General features: G+C 39.5%; 1 protein-coding gene across 5 annotated transcripts in view; it reads right to left on the reverse strand.

Moving 5' to 3' along the window:
- The window catches only part of CNTLN (centlein), a 268,961-nt gene that overhangs the window by 227,612 nt on the left and 18,733 nt on the right, over positions 1–22,616 (reverse strand). For all 5 annotated transcript variants that reach the window (XM_045021860.1, XM_045021859.1, XM_045021864.1 and 2 more), the window contains exon 3: positions 17,406–17,494. In XM_045021860.1, the coding sequence (XP_044877795.1) occupies positions 17,406–17,494 (89 nt within the window). The remainder of the gene's footprint in view (positions 1–17,405; positions 17,495–22,616) is intronic.

A 22,616-nucleotide genomic window follows, 5' to 3' on the forward strand; every position in this document is an offset into this window, starting at 1 on the left:
TTTTGAATGCTGATCCAATCAATACCAACATTTCAGGTAATGGTCTAGTCATCAGTTGGCAGGACCTTATTGATTTTGGTGAAAATCAGAAAACCGGATGCACAGAGCCCCTAGCATCTGGTTAGCAGACCATCAGTTGTAATGAGGTCTGCAACTGTCTATATATCAACAAATTGGTTGATGGAGCCATTAAGACCTTCTATCATAACAACACCTCTGCCTTTCATCTCAATTGACTGTAAAAATGTTAGCACTCTGAAGAACTCTATGTATGCTCCAAAGCTTCTCTCTCTCATCAACAGAAGTTGGTCAAATAAAAGAGATTATGTTACCCACCTTGTCTCTCTAATATCCTGGAACCAACACAGCTACAACAACACTGAATATAACATTCTCAATGACTTATTTCCCAGACAGAAAAGACATAAGAATGAGAAGAAAGGATGAATGAGGGAAGCACACAGAGCCCAGGCATAGGGGAGAGATTTGATAACCCTGGAATCGGGGGAGAAGAGTATTAGGGGAGGGGGGACACAGAGTCCGTGGCATGATGTGGGGTGCGATTCCAGGGAGTCCCTGAAATAGAGGGGGTGGGAAGTAGGCATACAGGGGTGCTTGTGGGAGGTAAGGGAGGAATACAAGGAGCCCCTGGTGTATGCAACGAGCTTGGCCCATAAAAGCAGTGAATTGCGCAACCCTCCCTTGTTCCATATTGGGAAATTTAAAAAGGATAGCATACATTGTGGCACAAGCCTATTTTAACTCAGCACCCACAGGAGTTCTATTCTAAGGCTGTCAACAACTGGAAGTTTTTAGCTCAAAATGTACTGCGCCCTAATGCTTTCTAACATGATGTCCTCTCAAAGTCCCAGGAGTGCTAAAACTTCCAATCTGATTCTGATTGCAGACAGAGTGTTAACTCTATCTGGGGAAATTTTTTACACTGAGTAAGCATCTTTGAAGACCCAAAACAAAAGCTTGTCAGTGTGAGCAACCTTCTTCTACCTCAGCAGAAGAAGTTGTAAGCCAAACGGTTATTTTGGTGAGAAATAAGCACTACAAGAACCCAGACCTATCAGTTGTGTTTCGGAGCCATACTTAAAAGCAGAGTATTATCTACTTTATTGGCTTTCTAGAATTAATGCAAAAAGTTTTTTAAAGATATTCATCAAGCAATATCAGAAAACCTTGCATTTCAAGTTTATCCAGCTCTGAGATGGGTGTAAGTAGGACCAAACAGAAACTTTGAGGTTCATCTCTTGGTCACGCAGTGCTCTATGTGTTTGACTAGTTGTATATTGCTCCTTGATTTAGACTGTATGCACCTCAAAAAAGACCTAGTCTAGTCCATGGCCTATACAGTGCTGAGCACACTGGATCTGATTCTAAGCCCACTGAAGTCAGTGGAAAGACTTCTATTGACTTCAGCGGACTTTGGTTCATGCCCAGTGTTAGTATTCAACAAATAAATATAGCAATGTTAAACTGTATTGATTATATGGCAGAATTAATTCTCACATATACAAGCATTTTTTTAGGAAATTTAATTGAAATTGAGCTCAACTTACGGTATAATTAAGACTGGCAGTTATTACAGTGATAAACATAGCATAAATAACTAAACAGGGAAAAAATAATAGAAACAGTTCCAGCCTCTGCAAAATTTGTCAGCATCTATGTTTTACTACCGTTGGTCTAAAGCTTACAGTTCCTACTCAAGGAAAACTCTTATCACAAACAGAAAAGAGAAAACTAAACATAGGTCATGTCTACAACACTAGAAGCACTTTATCAGGATAGGAATACCAGCATGCTATATCAGCAAAGCACTCCTAGTATGGATGCAGCTAACCTGGCTATGCTATGCCAGGCAATAAAACTACCCCTATGAGTGAAACAAGCTATGCCAGTAAAAGCGCAGCTTTGCTGGTATAGCTGCTTCTACACTAGGTCCTCCTGCCAGCACAGCTCTGTGTTCTAATTTGGCAAGTGAGATCAGTTTTAATACTGGAGAAAAGAGCCACAAGATCTGTCTACGTGGTAACGAGGCAATCAAAGTAGAGGGCCATCAATTTAATTTCCAGTGGGTCTACTCACATATTTAAAGTTAAGCATGTGCTTATTTGCTGGATCAGGTCAACAGTGCTCTGAAGTTTATTAGAAGCTTTAGATACAAATGAAAAGATAGGTCCCTTAGAATTAAAATGGGCACTATAGACAGGGAAAAGATATACGAAATACAGACAAGACACAAATATAAATATTTTTAAACACAAAAAACTCCTAGCTCCTTTGCCCAATATGATCTTGTCTAGCCTTCTTAGAGAATGTTAAATGTTAACTCTAGGGTGACCAGATGTCCCAATTTTATAGGGACAGTCCCGATTTTTGGGTCTTTTTCTTATATAGGCTCCTGCTACCACCCACCCCCCTCCCAATTTTTTACACTTGCTGTCTGGTCACCCTAATTAACACCAATGGTTCCAATATTAATTCCAATTGGTTTAACTCCAATCCATGCCTATACACAAGTTACTGCTAACCTATTAATAACTCTTCTTATCCCTTTCAGTACTCGAGTTTTATTTAAACCTTTTCAATTCCAATTTCTATTCAAAATGCACTTTTACCATCAGGTCTTCTTCCTCCCTCTCCATCTAATTCTTCCAAAAATCTCCCAACACACACTGACTTTCAGTCTCTCTTCCACTGTCCTTTCCATTTCTCTGCGTAACAATCACCCCCTTCCCAGACTGCTGGGCGGTACGTCAGGTCTTGAAGCCAGGTGGGTTCGGTTTTAGACTTTTCCTGCCACACTACTGAGCAGATGATGTGGCTGCAGCTGTAGCTCCTCCAGCAACAGCAGCAGCTTCGGTGGAGGAGGAAGGAGAATGTGGACAAGGAAGAAGAAGACAACAACAAGCAACTGCTACTACAGGTGCTGCTCATAGAGCAGCTTCATACAGTACAGTGCTGTTTCTGGGCTCAGGAAACCAACATTGACTGCTGGGAAAGAATGTTTCTGCAGATCTGGGATGACTAGCAGTGGTGAGAGAAGTTCAGAATGGCGAAAGCAACCTCTTTTTGAGATATGTGCTGAACTAGTACTGGAGCTGCAGTGCCAGCATCAACATGCAGTACCCTATACCTGTTGAGAAGTGGGTCACCATTGACATCTCGAAGCTGGCTGCCCCTGACTGTTACTGGTCCGTAGCCAACCAATTTGGCATAGGGAGATCAGCTGTTGGGGCCATTGTCATGCAGGTGTGTTGCAATGGGTTATAAAGCTTGGCTCAGGACATAATTGATGGCTTTGCAGAAATGGGGTTTCCCAAATTGTACTAGGGCAATTGATGAGACCCCATCCCTATCATTTACCCTTTGCACCAGGGTAAAACAGAAAGGGGTTATTTCTCCATGGTACTGCAGGTGCTGGTTGTTCCCCATGGCAGGGTGGTTTGGAAAGGTCCACGTTGATAGGACGTTTCCAAACTCACCTCTATTTATCTTAATGAATAAAGGACAGTTTGCCCTAGGACTCCATAATGCTCCACATTAATACTGTGCAGATGATTATCCTGGGGAACCCAGTTTATCCTCTGTTTCCCTAGCTAATGAAGCCATTCACAGGAGGAAGTACTTAACTACTGTTGAGTTGCTGAATGACAGGGGAGTGGGCATTTGTCCATCTGAAAGGAGGATGGAGCTGCTTGTGGAATAGGTTGGAAGCTGCTGGAAAAAAACTTGCCTAAGTTTATAGCTGCATGTTGTATTTTGCACAATATTTGTAAGAGTAAGGAAGAAAGGCTTTTGATGGGTGGGAGGCTGAAGTGTAGTGACTTGCTCAGTTGTTTGAGCAACCAACGATGTGTCCACCAGAAAATGGAAACAGACAGGGCAATATTGTCACGGATGCCTATGGCCCTTACTTTGAGTCTCAGGCTTGAAAATCGGCAGCTTTACATCCAGCCGCTCTCCCACGTGGGGGCGGGGGAGATGGGGGGGATGGATTGTGAGCAGCATGGTCACTTTTATGGGTGGTAGAAGTGGCATATTGTGACTCTCCATATTTTATCTTGTGTCTGTGCCTTGATACTTTTATAAAAAATGATGACCTTTGCAAAGTGCCTGCGTTTTCTGTGTAAAATGAATTGCTGACTCTTAGTGAATGAATTTTAACGTTTTTATTATTAAACAACAATCTATTATCTAACAACCAGAAATAATCCTTTAATTAAAACAATAATGAAACAAAACTTTAGAGTGATGCAGAGCAGTGGACAGCAGAACACAACAATGGGGATAGGGGCTGATTAACAGATTGTAAAGGCCTTGCCTCTGCCTCTTCTTGCTCTTGAGCCATCTGTTGAGTGTTGGGGCTCAAAGTTATGAGGGACATTATTTGGTTCAAAAGAGCTGGTCTCTGAAGTGCAATTACTCTTACTACCCTGAACTTGGGCCTAAGAATGTCCTCTGGGAGCACGGCTGCAGGGACATAGAGGGGAGTGGATCCTGGTGTTCCCAGTATCTTGTACTGTCCAGGGGCAGCAAAACATGGCTATGCATTGCCCGCTGCCCTAACAGCAGCACGTGCTCCAGCGGAACATTCTGGTTCTGCCTCCAGCAGTGGCTTCTGCAGCTCCCTCTCTCTCTGCACACAGTGTCTTTTGCCATAGCCACACTGTCTCTGACCACTCCACCAATCTTTCTAGATAGTTCATTTCTTTTTCCTTCTCTGACTTCCACCTCTCCATTGCTTTCATGGATTTTGTGAAGTCTGCAGTGAGGTCTGAGAACATTCTATCCCAAGTTTGCTGTTTCTTCCCCCTCAGTTTAGCCAGCCACCCATTCTTGAGGATCAGGGTGCTGTAGATGCAGTGGGTGGGGGAGTAGGAAGAAAAACAAGCCCAGAGGGGCTATGACAGCACTTTTTTAGTGTGCATTTCTGATTTCCCTTCACTGAGATTCTTCTCAATCTTAGAGGAACCTCAGAGATATTAAATGGTGTGTGCACTAGGAAGAGTAGTTTGGGATTTTTGGTTGTGCAGGATTTTCTGTTTGCGTTTGCCATTGTACCCTGAAAGCTGGGGAAGTAAGAGGGGGTTGAGAAATATGTTCCTCGTTTGGCTTTTCAGTTTTGCTGTGCTTTGGAGGTGCTTAGAGTGTTGGATAAGTTAGTAGGTGGATAGTTTTGGATAAGTTAGTAGGTGGATAGTAATCCCCTCAACATCTCCTTTAGGCTGTCCTGACTCTCAATGGTATTACACTGAGACTGGTGACTAGGAGGCAGAGAATAGCCTCCTTCATAAAGGCAAAGGGGAGACCAGTGAGATACACTGTGAAGTTATTCACCAAGATGGTGCCTCCAGAAGTGCTGCAGGAGTGGAAGGCAACTGGTAAGTTATACTGGGGGAAATTACCATGCACCTCTCCTGCATAATGTCTGGACCAAAATCAAGCAATTTTTCAGCTTTAGATTCTGCTTTATCTCCCCTGAAGACATGATGAAAGTGCACAGAAAAATAGACAGGATTCTGCACTGATTGTCTGAAGCATTTACTGTTCCCCATCTTTATATAAGCCTGTGAAAAGCCATTAAGAGCTTTACTATGCCTAATGTAAAGATCTTTTACAGGACATTTATATCTCAGCAGGGAGCTGTAGTCCTTAGTACCTGTATGGACATGCAAAGCCCATGTCTCCCTCATGTAAACTGAGAACACCAACCTATCTTCTTTTTCCTCAATCCACTGTCTCAGTACTGTTGAATTTTGCAAATTTAATGTTTTCATTGTGTGATTATGTTGCAGAAGGGAAAGGGAAGTCAGGTAGAGTTTGCAGCTGCACCATGGGGCTGGCTGCCATTTTGAGCAGGGTGAACAGTGGGGAGTTGGGGGTGTTCAATGGGCAGTACACATGCAGGAAGGGAGAAAGAAAATAGGTAGAGGGGTATGTGCCCTTATTGGCATGGGTTTGAAAAAGGATGACGGTCGCAGTTTTGGTATGAGAGAGAGAAGCCAAGTGCCTGGCCAGAGCAGCTGCCATTCTGAAAATGGGTGGTGGGGAGGGCGAGCGGACAGTTTTGAGAGAGAGGCAGAGGCTTGCGACTTTGAAAGGCTCTTGGCTCATAACAGCCAAAAATGGCTACAATCCTGGGGCACTTGGAACGCAAGTTAGAACTTGTAATAGCATAATAGTAAATTGTAAAGATAGATACTTATGTGACAAGGTTCCCTCAATAGGATCTGCTCCTCAGTCCCAGCCTGGGTTTCTGGTTGATAATCAGACTCACTTCATACACAGCTACCATCAGGGTCCTGAGTTACAAAGGAATCCTGGCTTTCTGGGGACAGCTCTTCATTGGCCTCCTCTCGTTCTTCCTCCAATGACTGTTGATATTCATTCTTGGTGGAGGGGCCACAGAGGATTAGGAGCCACAACCTCTTTGGGCTCAGTAGTGGTATAATTGCTCAAAATCCTGTCCAGCTCCTCAGGTTTTCACTGCTGGACCTTATCCTTGGTTTTAATACAAGTCTTCTTGAGCTGTTTCCTCTTTTTTCCAGCAATGGTTGACCTCCCGGTTGTGATCCTTGCAGATATCAGCTTAGCAATGTCTCCCAAAAGATCTTTATTTTGGAGACTGGCCACACAGCTTCTGCACCAACACTTCTCCACAGATGTCAGGTCTTATCTAGGGCCTCCGCGGCTCCAACGAGTTGCTCAAGACATGTTGGAAGGCTTCCGAAGTAATATCACAACAATGCTGTTATATTTGAATCCAGGAACAAATGAGCAAATTCTGGCCCTGTGCCAGTTTTTAAATGGGGGGAGGGGCATCTGATCAGCTGACTCTATGCAGTGGAAGGCACAGAGATAAACAGTCACCCGCAAAGCAGTGTGAAATAGCAATTGGAGGACTGCCAAAGTAGTACATGGCAACATTGTGCACACATGAACAATACACCGACCTCTCAATTCAGATTGAACTTAATACACTTTGAAAGAGGATACCAGAGTTCGTGATAAATGCAGAGTTAGTGCACTGTAATGAATTGTCTCATGTGTATACAGGCATTTTCACACCACAGTTAGCAGTGAGCATTTTTAAAGGGTGGGGTAATTAACTAGTTTGTTCTAATAAAGCTTTGCAATCATAACTTGGAAATTTATTAAACCTGCATTCAGTTTGACTAATTGATATGAAAACCTGATGGGTGGGGATGGTTTTCCTAAGGTGAGCCCCAAAAGAACTCTGCAGCTTTTGTTTTTATTTTAAAGAGGGAATTAGAAGCAAATTAATAAAACAACCAAGAATGAAGCAAGAAAACAAGCTTCACTGGAGCATTGGAAAAGTGTGTGCACAGCTAATTCCAGTGTTTTATTGGTAGTCAAGTATTTATGAAGCCCTGTAACTTTAGGACAAAGCTGCACCAGCGAGATTTTTAAGAATGAAAAGTCTGGGATTAGACGGAAAGAGAAAGAGTCCTGTATTATCACTGCAAAGGAATTGTAGATTACATATATAATATACATACACACACACACACACACACACACCCCTGAGATTCCAACTGCATAGCTAATAAAATGCAGTATTTTCCCTAATCATTGGTTACTGGTTCAACAAATATAGTGGCCCTTTAACAAAATTTGCAAGCCATGAGGTGTGTAACACAGATCCACATTCAATTTCACAAGTGGAAAAAATATTTGTGTATAAATTAATTCAAAATGTTAGGGTTTTTGTATTCTTTATTCCAGCTACAAAGATGACACATACCGTAATCTTGGATAATGCCACAGAAATGTGCTTCAATTAGTTATCACAAATTACTAAAGAAGAAAACAACTACAACTTATTACAGTAATATAAAGATGCAATGGATGTTAGCAGAAGCTTGCAGCATAAATTAAAGCCTTTATGGAATTTTATCAGCAGCTCCTCCTGGCGGTATAGTATGACTTCCAATACTCATTACAGGGATGTTCCCCAAAGACACACTAGGTGAAACTACCGTATGCTACAGTACTATAATATCTTTGGATCTCTTGCTGCAGTTTAAAGGATAAGGTTCGATAAGCATGACTAAAATAAGACTTGTTCTTTATAAAGGAAACAGGTATATATAAAAAAAAATCTCTGTTGGGTCCCTTTATACATTTACAATGCATTAAAAAGGTTCACCAAAATATGGAAAAAAAATCATGCACTGTCAAGAAGTTGATGATGATCAATGACTGAGACAAACTCCTGTTTAGCTAATTAGAACCACTGATGAGCAATAATGATCTGAGCTAAGAATATTTGCAGACTTCTTTAGGATGAAAAATGGAGTGAAGAGAGGCTGTCAATTCGTACAAGTTTTAAGCTCCAATCACTTTTCCCATGAGTACTACCTATTTAAAAATTTTAACATCGCTGTATTTAGCCACATGGATTATCCACATTCAGCTTTCACCATCCACCAAAAGCCAAAAATCTGTGAAATTATTCTAAAGCATTAACTACATTTTATTGTGTTCTGGCCCACGCTATATATTATACAACATGACAGTATCATATTTTCTGGGGTTTGGCCCATTTTTAATGAGTTGTCAAAAATGAAATATTAGAGACTATAAGGAAACATTTAACTATGAATGAGGTGTGAAAATAGAACTTGCATTACAAAAGCCCACAGATTTTCAAAAGCAAAGTTCAGTGAAGTTTGTAAAAATATTATATTTCATAAAATAAACTTGCAAAGCAGTAGTAAAAGTAATAGGGAAAAGAGATATTTTGGATTCTACCATAGGCCTTTACTTGCATCAATCATTCAATTAACCATTCTTCTGAAAAAAATAAAAACATCTGAGCTAAATAAAGATGTGCTATTTTTTACATTTAACGACAACGGGTTTAACTAATAAAAAGACTGAGGCTGTTTATTTGGAAAGCTCTCCATGGTTTTATTGCTCACCTCATCTTGATTACCGTATGGATCACATTTTTATAAGAACCTATTTTTTAATACTCAAAAAGAGCCCCTTTATAAATTTCCCCCTAAATATCTAAGGAAGTTTGGAGACTCTGAATTGTGTAATAAAATCATGGTTACATTCTCATTACTATTTATTTGGCTATCAAATTGAAAATTATGAAATGATTCCCTGGACATATAATTTTTTTTTAATTTTCATTTAGAAATTGGAGAAGGAGGAGAAAAGAAACTTGAAAGGATGCAATATTTCAAGCAGACCCTTGTGCCTGCGCAGAACCTGCAGCAGGAATTGGTCTTATGCCTAATTTTTCAATTGGAAACTTTATGGTGCCTTTCACTACGTAGTAAGTGAAAGAGTTGAAAATACAGGGCTGATTAATTTTGATATCCTAATAAATTTCTATTCCTCCTCATTCAGATCCTAGGAGTGCAAAACCTAACACTTAACAGTCAACCCAGATTTTATAATTGCCACAAGCGCAATTAATTCCTTTGTTTTTAAATACTTAGAGAGTTGTACTTCAAACTGATTTAGAAAATATGGGAGGAAAAAGAAAATACATATTTGAATGCCATTCATGCTACAATTTTTGAAGAAAGACCAGTTATTTCTATAACATGATCATGTAGCCTACTTGAATAATTCTTTACAACTTGCAAAATTAAGTACCGGTACATAAATCTTTAAGCAAAATCAATCTAATTGCAACCAAAACAGGAAAAAGAAAAATATCATACTATGAAATTAAATTATTTTTCATAGATTCTAAAAAAGTTAAACATATGTGTGTATACTCCTATTATATCTGTTACTTGTTCTGTTATCTATTTTACTGCATGTTTCATAATGGAAAAGCATCATTAAAGAAACCAATTTTTCCTTTTACAAGTTCAGTGACTTTATTCAGTAGGTGATTTATTACGCAGTCTGATTTTAATATATGCACATAGAAGACTCTTTACAGTTTTTATATTGAGTGTAGTGTGTGAAGCATGAAAATTGTGTCATATTTTGCTGTGAATAATTTTGCAAACATTTTTCATCTAGATACACAAGTCTCTTACAGTGTTCAAAAATATCAGCACTTCAGAACAGACTGTTTTAACATCTGCACATCACCAGGGTTTCCCCCAAGGATTTTTAAATGATGCCTGCTTGTGCTGAATAAAGTGCTAACTTGCACCTTGCATTTCAAACTGTGTCCTGAGCAGCCATCCAGTTGGTACAAGACCAGCTGAATTCCCACAGGCCACTGTTCACTCAGGCTTGACTGCAATTATCATGTCAATATTTTGTGCTCCGATATGCAGATATGCACACGTGCAAGCTGCATAATACTTTCTTCTCCATGGAATGTTGACTTATGTTCAATGTTCTGAGAATTTTTAATGAAATAGGATATTAAACTTCCATCAACTATAGACAGTCACAATTATATGACCTTAGATTAAAAGGTTACACCCTTATACTCTATTATTCTGTCCAATTTGCTGAGTGATAATTGGGGAATCGAGTTAAAACACAAATTCTAATTTTAATTGTTTTAATAAATTCACACACATGCACACACAGAAAGGAAAAAATTGTAATGGTCCTTTAAAAGGGATGAACTGTTATTTCCTTCCTAGTCCTATTGTCATTCACTTCCTGTTTTCACTGTTTATTGCTTATTTTCATAACAATAGCATGAGACAGCACGGAAAGCCACCTGCATGTGATGTATTAGTCCTTCAAAAAGATGCAAGTGAATGAGCAAGTTACATTACTTTAATGATTTTCTTAATAAACATCCATCTAAACTATTTTACACATGCACCAGTTCAATGATTACTGAAGTGGAAAACATCAGACATGTTCCTCACTTCCAGCAAATCTGCATATTTTGGATTCTTAAGGAATCCAACAAGATCTGATGCTTCACAGCTTCTTGACAACCTGTGATCAGATATCCTAAATCCATGGTGCAATTAAAGGAAGTAACAAATTACTCCAATTGATTCTACTATCACCACTTCATTTGTTCCCGGACTAAGGCTGATCTTCTCTTCATCCATCTGCTCATTTTCTTCCAGACATTGAGACATCTTGGGGATGACAGAGCTTGCATTAGTGGAGACAGAATTGCTCACTTAAATACTGTGCAAAGAATGATGACACTGGAGTGCAGATTTCTCAGAGAGATCTCAAATGGTGACGAGCAGGGGGAGAGTGCTGAGCCTTGCAAGACTCCACCTATGGTTCTAAGTGAGGAGAAGCAGAAATCCATGCGATCCGTCCAATAGGAATAAGTGTATCTAGCATAATGCTATCCCATTTACTTCTATTAGGTCTTGTATCAGCACCACAGTCAATGATGTTAAAAGCCACTAAGGGATCTAGTAGTATCTCTTTAAAAAAGGGGGGAGGGATCTGGGGGGCAAATCAGAATGAATTGTTGGAAAAACTGTCAAGATTTTGTGTACAGTAAATAAGAAAAGGCTTACATAGGGCTTCAAAAGGTGTTATACATATCTTTTAAAATTTACAGCGATGTTCCACCATTCTATGGACCCTAACTATATTTACTAAATGCCTACATGGATTGACCTGTTAACTCAGGACTTTTTAGAACCTTTATACTTTTTCTTCTTAAAACATTTTTCCTTTTTAATTTTATCATCAAAAATAAATGTTTCAAAAGGCAAGCGAACTAGAAATAGCATACTTTTTACATAATACAGAGATCAATAGTATTTAAAGTAGTTGGAAAGTACACTAACATGAGATATACTTTTACAATGGCTTGTTTGAAAATACCTGGAGGCTTTTACATATCCCAAAGGCTTTTCTCATTTGCACAGCAAAGATAATTTTTTGTTTGCATCTGAATATTAAATGGAGAATGTAGTTACAATCACCGAATAAGAACTGCAAAGAATGCTGAAAAATAAAATCTTCTGTGTATTTCAGGAATTAACACTGCAGCCACAGTGAGGTACCAGTTAAATTTTAAAATTTTTAGGGCAGCTGAACTCCCATTTTGGGAGCATGAAAGCATTTTGAAATTGTAAAGTTAGAAATAATGGGAATCCTAATTTTACTTAAAAAAAAAATCTAACATGAAATGGAAACAAAAAATTGCACTTTTCCACGTAGGTCTGAGAAGTTACTAGAACAAAGTTATCTAACAATACAAATATACAATTACTTGATTGTAGGACTAGTAATTCCTGAAGTCACAGTTCCTACCAATTTATGCTTTTCATTTTCTCTTCATCATTCCATCTTCTTTGTGTTGTGTGAAGTTGTAACTGAGCACTTTAGCACCTTTAGACTTGCATCTTTTTATCTCTTATATTGTCATTACCTGCAGAAAAATTGCCTTCATCCACCTACTTAAGGACTGAATCTCACTATATAGTACTGCCAAACTCATCACATCTTGGGTATGAGATATTTTCTTTCCTGCTAGTTCTTATGATGTGTTCCAAGAAAGGAAATAAGTAGCTGTCCTGTGACCTTAGCTAAACTGTGATGAAAACTTGTAATTTACTGAGCACTGAAAGTTAGTAGTTGGCATAAATATATTGGAAAATGAAGGTATGCAAACACTTGTGCTATCCATGTTGCATAGCCCCAAGGAGAAAGAACAAAAAGGTTGAACACATCTCAACCCTGAATCAAGATTTTCTGATTGTCAGATTTAATACTGCTCACTGATGCTTTTAGCATTTCAAACAAAAGAGGACATGTTGATATAATAATTCTCATGTGGGATCTGTTGCCTTATACCCATGTCTCTGTAGTGTAAGATTCTCAGATGTTGCTGATTAACTCAGTGCTTCTATTGTTTGCTTATCAGGTTTACTGAGTCACCATGTTTCATAATTTCTTAAATCCATTTTTCTTTGGTAGACATGCTAATCTCATATCATTCCTCTCAATCTTCCAGCCAGCAGCAGAGCCATGTGGCATTGTAGTTCTGCAGACTCCCTGGAAATCTCACTAATGGAAAGGAAACATCTTAGAGTTGAGAGACAGTGATACTGGCATTTGAGCACAGAAAGAATTTTCTTGGTTCCTGAAGTAGAGGAAAGGAGGACAAGTTTTCTGAAAGGACAAGAGATGTGGGAAGGTAGAAGAACTAAAGGCCACAAGAAGTCAGACGCTGTTGGAAGACTAGCGCTGTATATGATGAGAAAGTTGATTTGGAATTGGGGAGGGGGCTGTGATGCAGCACGTGGGCCTCACATTGGCAATGAGAGGGTTAAGGAGCCTATGGACTCAATTGACCCTGCCCCCCTACATCTGCAGCTAATGATAAGCATGTAGAGGGGAATTAAAAGGAGAAGACCTAGCCCAGTTCAGGCTGAAAAGTGTAACACAGAGGGCGATTGGAAAGGATTCACTCTTCTAGACCAGCAAGTCCGAAACAGAATAAACAGGGAGATGGGAAGACACTGAAGACTAAACGACAGGGGTTGTCCTGTGTCCAGGGGGGAGAATGAATTTACTTTGAAGACTATAAATACAATGCAAGGAGACATTTTGTTGTCCATTCAATGAGAACACCCCTTGAAGAGCCTGGTTATTTCTGAACATTTGGACTCTGGTTTGACTGAAAAGCAGCTAGCTCTGCACAAGGCTGAATCCTTAGGGGGAAATCTACATTATTAAACAGGAAAAGTAACCATTGATAAGTACAGACCCAGGTTTGCATTTTATGATTTTCTTTTATGTGTAACCAATTCTACTTCCACTTGCTATCCTTACTCACTATTTCTTAAATGTTAACCTTTGATAATAAACTTATGATTATTTTCACTATATCTCAGTGCTGCAATATTATCTAGGAACTGATTCTCAGTTGAATCAAACAAACTTGTGTATACACTGTCCCCTGGAGGATAGCAAACCTGGTAATATCTGTGAGTGTCTAGAAACAGGGGTTGAATTCCACAGTGGGGATACTTCAGATGTGGCTCAGGGTGCACCTATTGTTAACCTGCAAGCCAAAGTAAGGGCCAGCAGTGCCCTGAGTAGATTGCTTGGGTGGCTGACAGGTGGCATCAGGAAACTGGCATCCAGTTAAGCACAAGCAAGTCTCTCTGTCACTCTGGCAGAGGGGTAACAAGATAACTCAGTTCTGGGTACCCCTTTGAGAGTTTCACAACCAGGAAGGAAGACAGAGCTCTGCTACTTGCTCAGCAAGGGAAACCTGCTTCCAGGCAAGACCCTGTGGATGCCTGCTACCTAAACAAGTCATTTGATGGTTGGGCAACTAAGCCCAGGAAGACTATCAAAAAGAGACTAGCCATACGGAGACAAGCCCAGAGCAGGCTCCCATCAGTGAATCCATGGATGATCCTTATTTGGAAGTTCACTGTTTTCCTGGGTAGGACTCAAGTGTGCCATAGCCAGAGTGCTACAGTACCACAATACCAGATCTGTGAGGTCAACATCCAACTATTAGGGACCTGCACTGGAGTGAATCATACCAACAGGCCACAAGAAGGCACTGCCCAGACAACCCAGTTACAGGAGCAAAAAGAAGAAAAAGAGATGTATAGGTAAAGTTAGGGCTATAAGCGATTGCTGGAGAGAGGACCGGCCCCTCAAGCAAAAAAAAAAAAAAAGATGTTTTAAAAAGTTTACCTTTACTAGGCGCTCAATAAATCAAAAACCAAAACCTGCATAATCAAGTGCAAAGCTATGAGTTTTATTAATCATATCTGCACTGAATGGGTATCCCTAGCAATAACTAAACCCAAACACTGCTCCAGGATCCTCTGCAATTATGCTAAGATCTGGAAAAAATGCCCCAGACGCAACTGGAAATTCCATAATTCTGGCCAAGAAAGTGGGGGAGACATATCATAAAGACATTACACACACCCCTTTGACATTCATACCTTTGAATTCACAACAGCAGTTCTACTGCATCAAACAATGTTGTTTTAAGAAATAGAAGCAACAGAGTGCACTTAGGATTAGAGAAGTGCATGAACAGTACTGTCACCAAGCTTTTGCACACAAAACAAAATCAGAATACGAGACTCAACAGCCAAAAATGGACAACAAACATTGCAGAGTCCCCCAAAAAAAAAAAAAAGGAGTAATCCAAAACAGATTTCAATTTTCAACTTCAGAAAAATCAATAGATGCACCATAAAATAATATTATGGAATGTTTTCTTACCTACCATGCTCTTTTATAGAATATATAAAAGGATAACACATAGGTTTTTCGTGACAGTAACAAGAAAACTGAAATAATAAATAGTAATAAAATATTTAATGTATATTAGAGTAACACCCAAATGCCCCATTTAGGACTGGGGCTCCATCATGCTAGCTATGACGACAAATACATAATGACAGTCCTTGTCCTGAATACCAACAAATTTAAAATATGAGGCAACAATTAAGTGTGAAAAAAATCCTAGGAAGAAAAGTTGGATGAAGGGAGGACAAGAGACTATAAAAGTGTCTGAACTACAGTCTATACAACTTAATGGCATTTCCTAACTTTTGTGGGCTTGTCTTTGCCCTAAGTAACTTCCTTTTAATGTGTTTTTTGTATGTAATACACACACACACTCCTTTTATAAATTATGGGGAGGCACATACCCAACACCTATAGATAAGGCAATCTAACACTTCTCCTTATAGTTCCGTGTTTTCACTTTCTTAGAACTTTACCATGTTTTTCATGCAATCAGCTTTCAGTTTTATGTGTTTGCTCTCTGCCTCAGGTTGATATTTTTACATAAATAATTTTTTAGCAAAAGTGGTTCCGCCATTTCCAAGAATGAAGTTACCAAGAAACAGTTTTGCCACTGTTTTTTTAACAGCTCTAGTACCCCTGGGATTTGGAATAAAACTTTAAATTTGGTAGGGGAATTGTCCTGGGATCAGAGAAATATCTTCTGTCCTCATCAAAAGATGTCCAGATTTGGACAAGTTATTAATCACAAAAAGTCATCATCTGAACATACACAGCAGAACTTGTTCTAGAATTACTCCTAAATTTTCTGAATGTTCTAATGCAGCCACATTACCCATACAACATCAATTTATGTCACCTTGTGTGTATGCATTATGCTGTCGACTTTAACTATATGATCACATACTATTTTTACCACACAATCGTTTCTTTTTTCAGTGCAGAAGATGGATGGCAAATGAGACAGGGTTGTAGAGTGAGTGAGCTGTTGACCAGGCCATATTCACAGCAGATGCTGACGATTGGTTATTAAGGGAGGGAACTGCAGCAATCAAAAAGGGGTTTTGTGGTTAAGGCGCCAGACTGGGACGCACAAGAACAGGGTTGTATCTTGCTGTACCACAGACGTTCTACGTGATGTTGGGCAATTCACTTAATGCAAAATTTTCAGAGGTGGTCAATAACTGTTTTCCTTATTTTCTGGGTGACACCTGGGGCAAAATTTTCATAAGTGCTAAACACTCACAACTCTACCTGGAATCAATGGACGCTTCAGGTGATTAGAACCTCTATGAAAGTCAGGCCACAGCTATCTTAAGTTGAGCACCAACAATTAATGATCACTTCTTCTAATTTTGGCCTCAGTATGTATCTGTGTGGCTCAATTCCCCATCTGCAAAATAGGGATACCATACTTCCCTAGGTCACAGAAGTAATGTTCAGATAAATTTATTAATATCTGTAAGGCAATCATATATTATGGTGCTAAATTCATTAATATTTCTAAGAACCAGATACTATGGTGATGAATGCCCATCAGTAAATAAGATATTATTTATTCAGTGCAGGGCTTGGAGATAGAAAGAAGTGTTGAACAGCTGCCTCTTTCACTTAGCACTGTCCATCCTGTCCACTGAATAATGCAGGGACCCTGTGGAAAAAAACAGTATGTGATCATTTAATTAAAGACCTCACCAAAATGCTTATGTACCAGGGAACAGAATTACAGTTGCACAAGTAACCTTAATTCTAGAATTACCTAATTACTGAGTGCTTGATTTTGCAACCTAAAATTCTGTATGTCATGTATGTACACAGTATATAAAAACTGTCACTGACTACCATTCAATCTAGCCACCATTAGCAGCCCTTTTTTTTAAAAAAAGGAATAACACCAAATCAATCTGAGGGATGTGAGGATAGACTCCTTATACATAAGATTAGGAACATCATTCAATGCATAAGGAGCAGTCTAGATAAAAGCACAGAGTTTTAAAGTTTATTTAGATTTGCTTTAAAAAAACCCACTATCTTAGGCTTTAAGAAGCCTTGACAAAGTTTAAAGATACCATTCTTACAAATTAAAGGATCTAGATTATTTCAGAAGTTTAAGACTTTTTACAATTTTTTTTAAAACATGAAACCATGTGGCATCAAACAGAAGAGATATCTAGCATATTTGATTAAAAAAAAATCATACAGAAAGTCTTCAAGCTCACCTTTCCACCACCAAGCTGATCGCTTGTGTAAGATCTGGATTTGCCACCTGGAGGCGTTTCCACAAAGACCATACAAATTCTTTATCAGCCTTAAAAACACGAAGAGAGAAATAAACAATGCAAAATACGTATGTTTAGCATACAACTTTTACAGAATAATGAACTATTAGTATTAATATTCAGAAGTTAAATTATTAAGAACTATATTTTAGAGAAAAGTCCAGTGACGTTACTGCTTAAGATGATGTATTTTCTTGCTTGTTTCAACAGATGTCCAACTCAACAAAGAGAAACTAATTTAAAAGTATCAGTGCAGAAATAGTAAAATATCTTTCTAAAATGCCAATCGATAAGTCTTCAATGACAGCTCTCACTCCTTCTTCAGTTCTAGGTATAAAAGAAATGCAATTCACTCCTTCACCAGAGGAGCAAGTCTGAACTCCCAAATTCATCTCCCCTGCTGGAAGAATTCAGTCTCTTATATCGAGGATAGAATCTTCTAAAGATACCGAGAACTTTCTGATCTTGCAGCAAAAAATAGCTTTTACTAGAAGCGGAACATTTTGACAGAGAACAAATAACACGGAGGACAAATTTCTCCTTCATGAAACAAAGATTTTAAATATAACAGGAGTACTTGTGGCACCTTCGAGACTAACAAATTTATTTAATATAGATGCTTTAGAAGCAACAAGGTGGAGGATCTATACGTATCAGTAAGAGAGTATTAGCACTCACTTAAGTAAGGCAGTGTTTTCAACCTTTTCCATACTAGTACTCCTTTTTTGGGATGTTCTAGCAAACTTGCGATACGGCAAAGTGTGACGCAGTAGGGAGCAGGGCGGACTGACCTGGGAATGTTGTCTAGTTTTACTGGGACTGTCTGCATTGGGGATGGGATAGCCGGGAATGACTTCAGGTGAGGAACGATATCTGAGCCTGTAACCTGAGCCAGAAAGAGGGTGGGACCAGGTAACACCTTTGCCCGGGAAACTGGACAAAGGGAGAGGAGGAGCCAGGGGGAAGGGAGTGAGTCGGCTGGAGGGGTTTTTGTGTTCAGTTTGGGCTGGCTGAGAAGATGCAGGGAACCCCAAGTCTGGGGGCTATGCTCCTTGCCCCCCCAGAGGGACCTGGCGGAGGGGTCCTGGTTGTGCCTTCAAGCCCTGCTTGGGACCGTGTTCCTGTCATCTAATAAACCTTCAATTTTACTGGCTGGCTGAGAATCATGGTAAATCGCAGGAAGCCGAGGGTGCAGGGCCTGGTCTCCCCCACACTCCGTGACACAAAGACACTATGCTCACGACTCTTTAACCCCTTTTGGCAACTCCCAGGCTGAGAATCAAAGCCTTAAGGTAAGGAGAGGCTAAATCCAGGATCATTCCAATGAAAACAAAATCCACATCCCACAAGAAAAGGTGTGTTATTATCCTCCGCATTTTAAAACTGCAGTAGGAGAGCTGAGAATAGATTTTAGGTTAAAATTAAGTTGAAAATGCACTGTTCTTGCATTTTATTCAAATACTGATATTAGTTTTCCACATTTAGAATTATGGGTTTCATTCATGTGCACCAGACAGTTTTATCCTAAATTAGATGGTTGTCTCAGTTTCAGGGTAACTGCATTAATATTCCCCCTCAATGGTCTACTCCAGAAGTGTCCAACCTGTACAGGGAGCTGCTCCACCATTTGCCCAACCCCTGTGCATCCACACCCCCTCATAGCAAGACCCTCCCACCAAGCCTCAACTCCCCTGCACCCAGAACCCTCCAACAACCCCACTCCCGCTTCATCTGGACCACCCCAACAAGCCACCCACACCCAGATCCCCATGGTACCATGCCCCAACCAGCTGCACCTGGATCTCCACACCACTGAGCCCCACTCCCCCAGCATTTGGACCCCACAAGTGAGCCCCCCACACCTGACCTCCCTGCTGAGCTCTATTCCCCCCCACCCAGACACCCCTCCTGCTGACCCCCAACTACCTTCACCTGGACCCTCCCTGCAGAGTCCCATTACCGTTGCACCCAGAACGCCCCAACAATCCCCTGTGCATCCAGATCCTCCTGCACCCGGATCCCTCACTGAGCCGTCTGCACCCAGACTGCCCCATGCAGAACCCTCTCAACCCACACCTGGATCCCCCCACACTAAACCCACACCTGGTGTACCTGGCACAGAGGAGGGACCTAGGGTGCTCCTGGGGCAAGCCTGGTCCTTGCTCTATGTCAGGGTTGGATGCAGTCTCACCGCTAAGTCTGTGTCCCGGGGGGGAAAGCTGCACAGTGATCTTCTACCTCTGTGCAGCCAGTGGCCTGTGCTCCCCAATGCCAGGCTGGAGCCTCCACATTTATTTGACAAATAAAATTTGCAGAATTTTAAAATATTGTGCACAGATTTTTTTTTTTTGGGTGCAGAATTTTTAATTTTTTCGCATAGAATGACCTAGGGAGTAAACTACCCAGCTGGCTCAGAACTCCACTTTCACATAAGAGAATTGAACTAGAAAGCAGTGGCTACTTTTAAAAATGATCAAAGATCTTCCTCTACAGTGCAACATTACTGCTTCTTGATGAAGAAAATCTATTTCCCCTCTCCATGTCAGACCCCAGTTTTGAACAAGGGCCAAATTAGTGGGGCATGTGACAATACACAGTATTGTAATTGCTCTTCTAAAATATTCAAAAGTAGAGCTGGTCAACATGTTTTGAAAATTAAAAATTTCCTTTTCCTTTTCCAAAGAGAAAAACTCTCTTATTACAAGTCTTCTATTTACAGGGCTTCCTGTCTTTCCCTCCAGCTTTTTCACCTTGGTGAGCCATGTATTCTTTTATCTTCATGAATTGGTTCTAATAAGACCCAATTTGTCTGAAAGCAAGGCTCAAATATGGATGGTACATGGCAGTACAGTATATTGGCTCCTCTCTAAATATACCTTCTTGCTCTCTAGAATCTCAGCTTTAAAAGAAAGTAAGTTGTAGTTGCAAAGAAAACCTTGATAACAGATGTTGTGAGGAAAAAATAACATAACAAATGGAAGAAAGGGGAAGTTGATAGTAAAGAATACATTTCAGAAGTTAGGAATTGTAGAGAATTGATGAGGGAAGCAAAGGGACACAAGGAGAAATCTATGACCAGCAGAGTTAAGGAAAATAAGAATTTTTTTTTAAATATAGTATGAATCCTGAAAATGGTATTTGTCCACTGAAGTTATCAATAATAATAATGAAAAGGCAGAAGTGTTTAATAAGTATTTCTGTTCTGTATTTGGGGAAAAAGCAGATGATACAGTCTCATCATATGGTGATAACATTCTTTCCATTTTACCAGTAGCTCTGGAGGATTTAAACAGAAACTACGAAAGTTAGACTTTTTTAAATCAGCAGGTTCAGATAACTTGCACCCAGATTTTTTAAAGAGCCAGCTGAGGAGATTGCTATACCATTAATGTGGATTTTAAATAAGTCTTGGAGCACAGGGACGTTCCTGAAGACTGGAAAAAAACTAATATTGTGCCAGTTTTTAAAATGGATAAACAGGAAGACCTGGGTAATTATAACCCTGTCAGCATTACAATGATTCCGAGTGGGGAAGATAATGAAGTGGCTGATACAGAACTTGATTAATAAAGAATAAAAGGAGGGTAATGTAATCAATGCAGATCAACATGGGTGTATGGAAAATAGATCCTGTCAAACTAACTTGATATCTTTTTTTTGATAAGATTACAAGTTTGGCTGATAAAGGTAATAATGTCGACATAACATATTTAGACTTCTGTAAAGCATTTGACTTGGCACTGCACAGTATTTTGATTAAAAAACTAGAACGATATAAAATTAACATGGCATACATGAAATAGATTAAATCCTGGCTAATTGATATATCTAAAATGTAACTGTAAATGGAGAATAGTCATTGAGAAGGTGTATTTCCAGTGGAGTCCTGCAGCTATCAGTTCTTGGCCCTACACTATTTAACATTTTTATCAGTGACCTAGAAGAAAACATAAAATCATCATGGATACAGTTTGCAGATGACACAAACACTGAGTGAGTAAATAAGGAAAACAAAAGTTCACTGATTCAGAGTGATCTAAATTGCTTGGTAAACTGAATGCAAGCAAACAATATGCATTTTAATATGGCTAAAAGTAAATGTATACATCTAGGAACAAAGAACGTAGGCCATACTTAAAGGATGGGTGACTATCAAGGACTCTAAAAAAGATTTCAGGATTGTGGTAGGTAATCATTTGAACATGAGCTCCCAATGTGACCTGTGGCCAAAGGAGCTATTGTGATCCTGGAATATATAAGGAAATCTCAAGTAGGAGTGGAGAGATTATTTTACTTCTGTATTTAGTACTGGTAAAACAGTGCTGGAATACTGTGTCCAGTTCTGGTGCCCACAATACAAGAAGGATGTTGATTATTTGGAGGGGGTTCACAGAAAAGCCAAGAAAATGATTAGAGGATTAGAAAACATGCTTATAGTGATAGACTCAAAGAGCACACTCTATTTAGCTTGAAAAAGAGAAGGTTAAGGCGTGACTTGATTATAGACTATAAGTGTCTACATGGGGAATAAATATTTAATAATGGACTCTTCAATCTAGCAGAGAAAGGTATAATGTGATCCAATGGCTGGATGTTGAAGCTAAACAGACTGGAAATAAGGTGTCATTTTTTTAACCACAAGATTAACCAACCATTGGTACAATTTACCCAGAGTTGGGGTGAATTTTCCATCACTAACCATTTTTAAATGAAGATTGGGTGTTTATCTAAAAGATATGCTCTAGGACTTATTTTGGGGAAATTCTATGGCATTTGTTATATAGGAGGTCAGACTAGACGATTACAATAATCCCCTTCTGACCTTGGAATCTATAAATCTATACCCGCCTGAGTATGCAAAGAGCCTGAAACAAGAGCTCTGAGAGGTATAAACTGCCCAATTCATTTCAATGGGTGTTAGCTCAAATGCCTATGATGATAATTTAAAATGACAACATTAACTATTTCACTCCATATCAAAGTATAGTTTTTCTTCTTTGTTCTATCATGTTATGAAAGTCTATACAATCTATTGTGAGTGAAAGCTCATTTTGGCACCACAAGTGGGCTGGGTTTAGGAGATTACCATCACATTTTTCCTCAATCAAAAAGCCAAATCCATTGAGATGAGCACAACCCAGAGAGCATACG

Source organism: Mauremys mutica, chromosome 6 (genome assembly GCF_020497125.1).
Source record: "Mauremys mutica isolate MM-2020 ecotype Southern chromosome 6, ASM2049712v1, whole genome shotgun sequence".
NCBI lineage: Eukaryota > Metazoa > Chordata > Testudines > Geoemydidae > Mauremys > Mauremys mutica.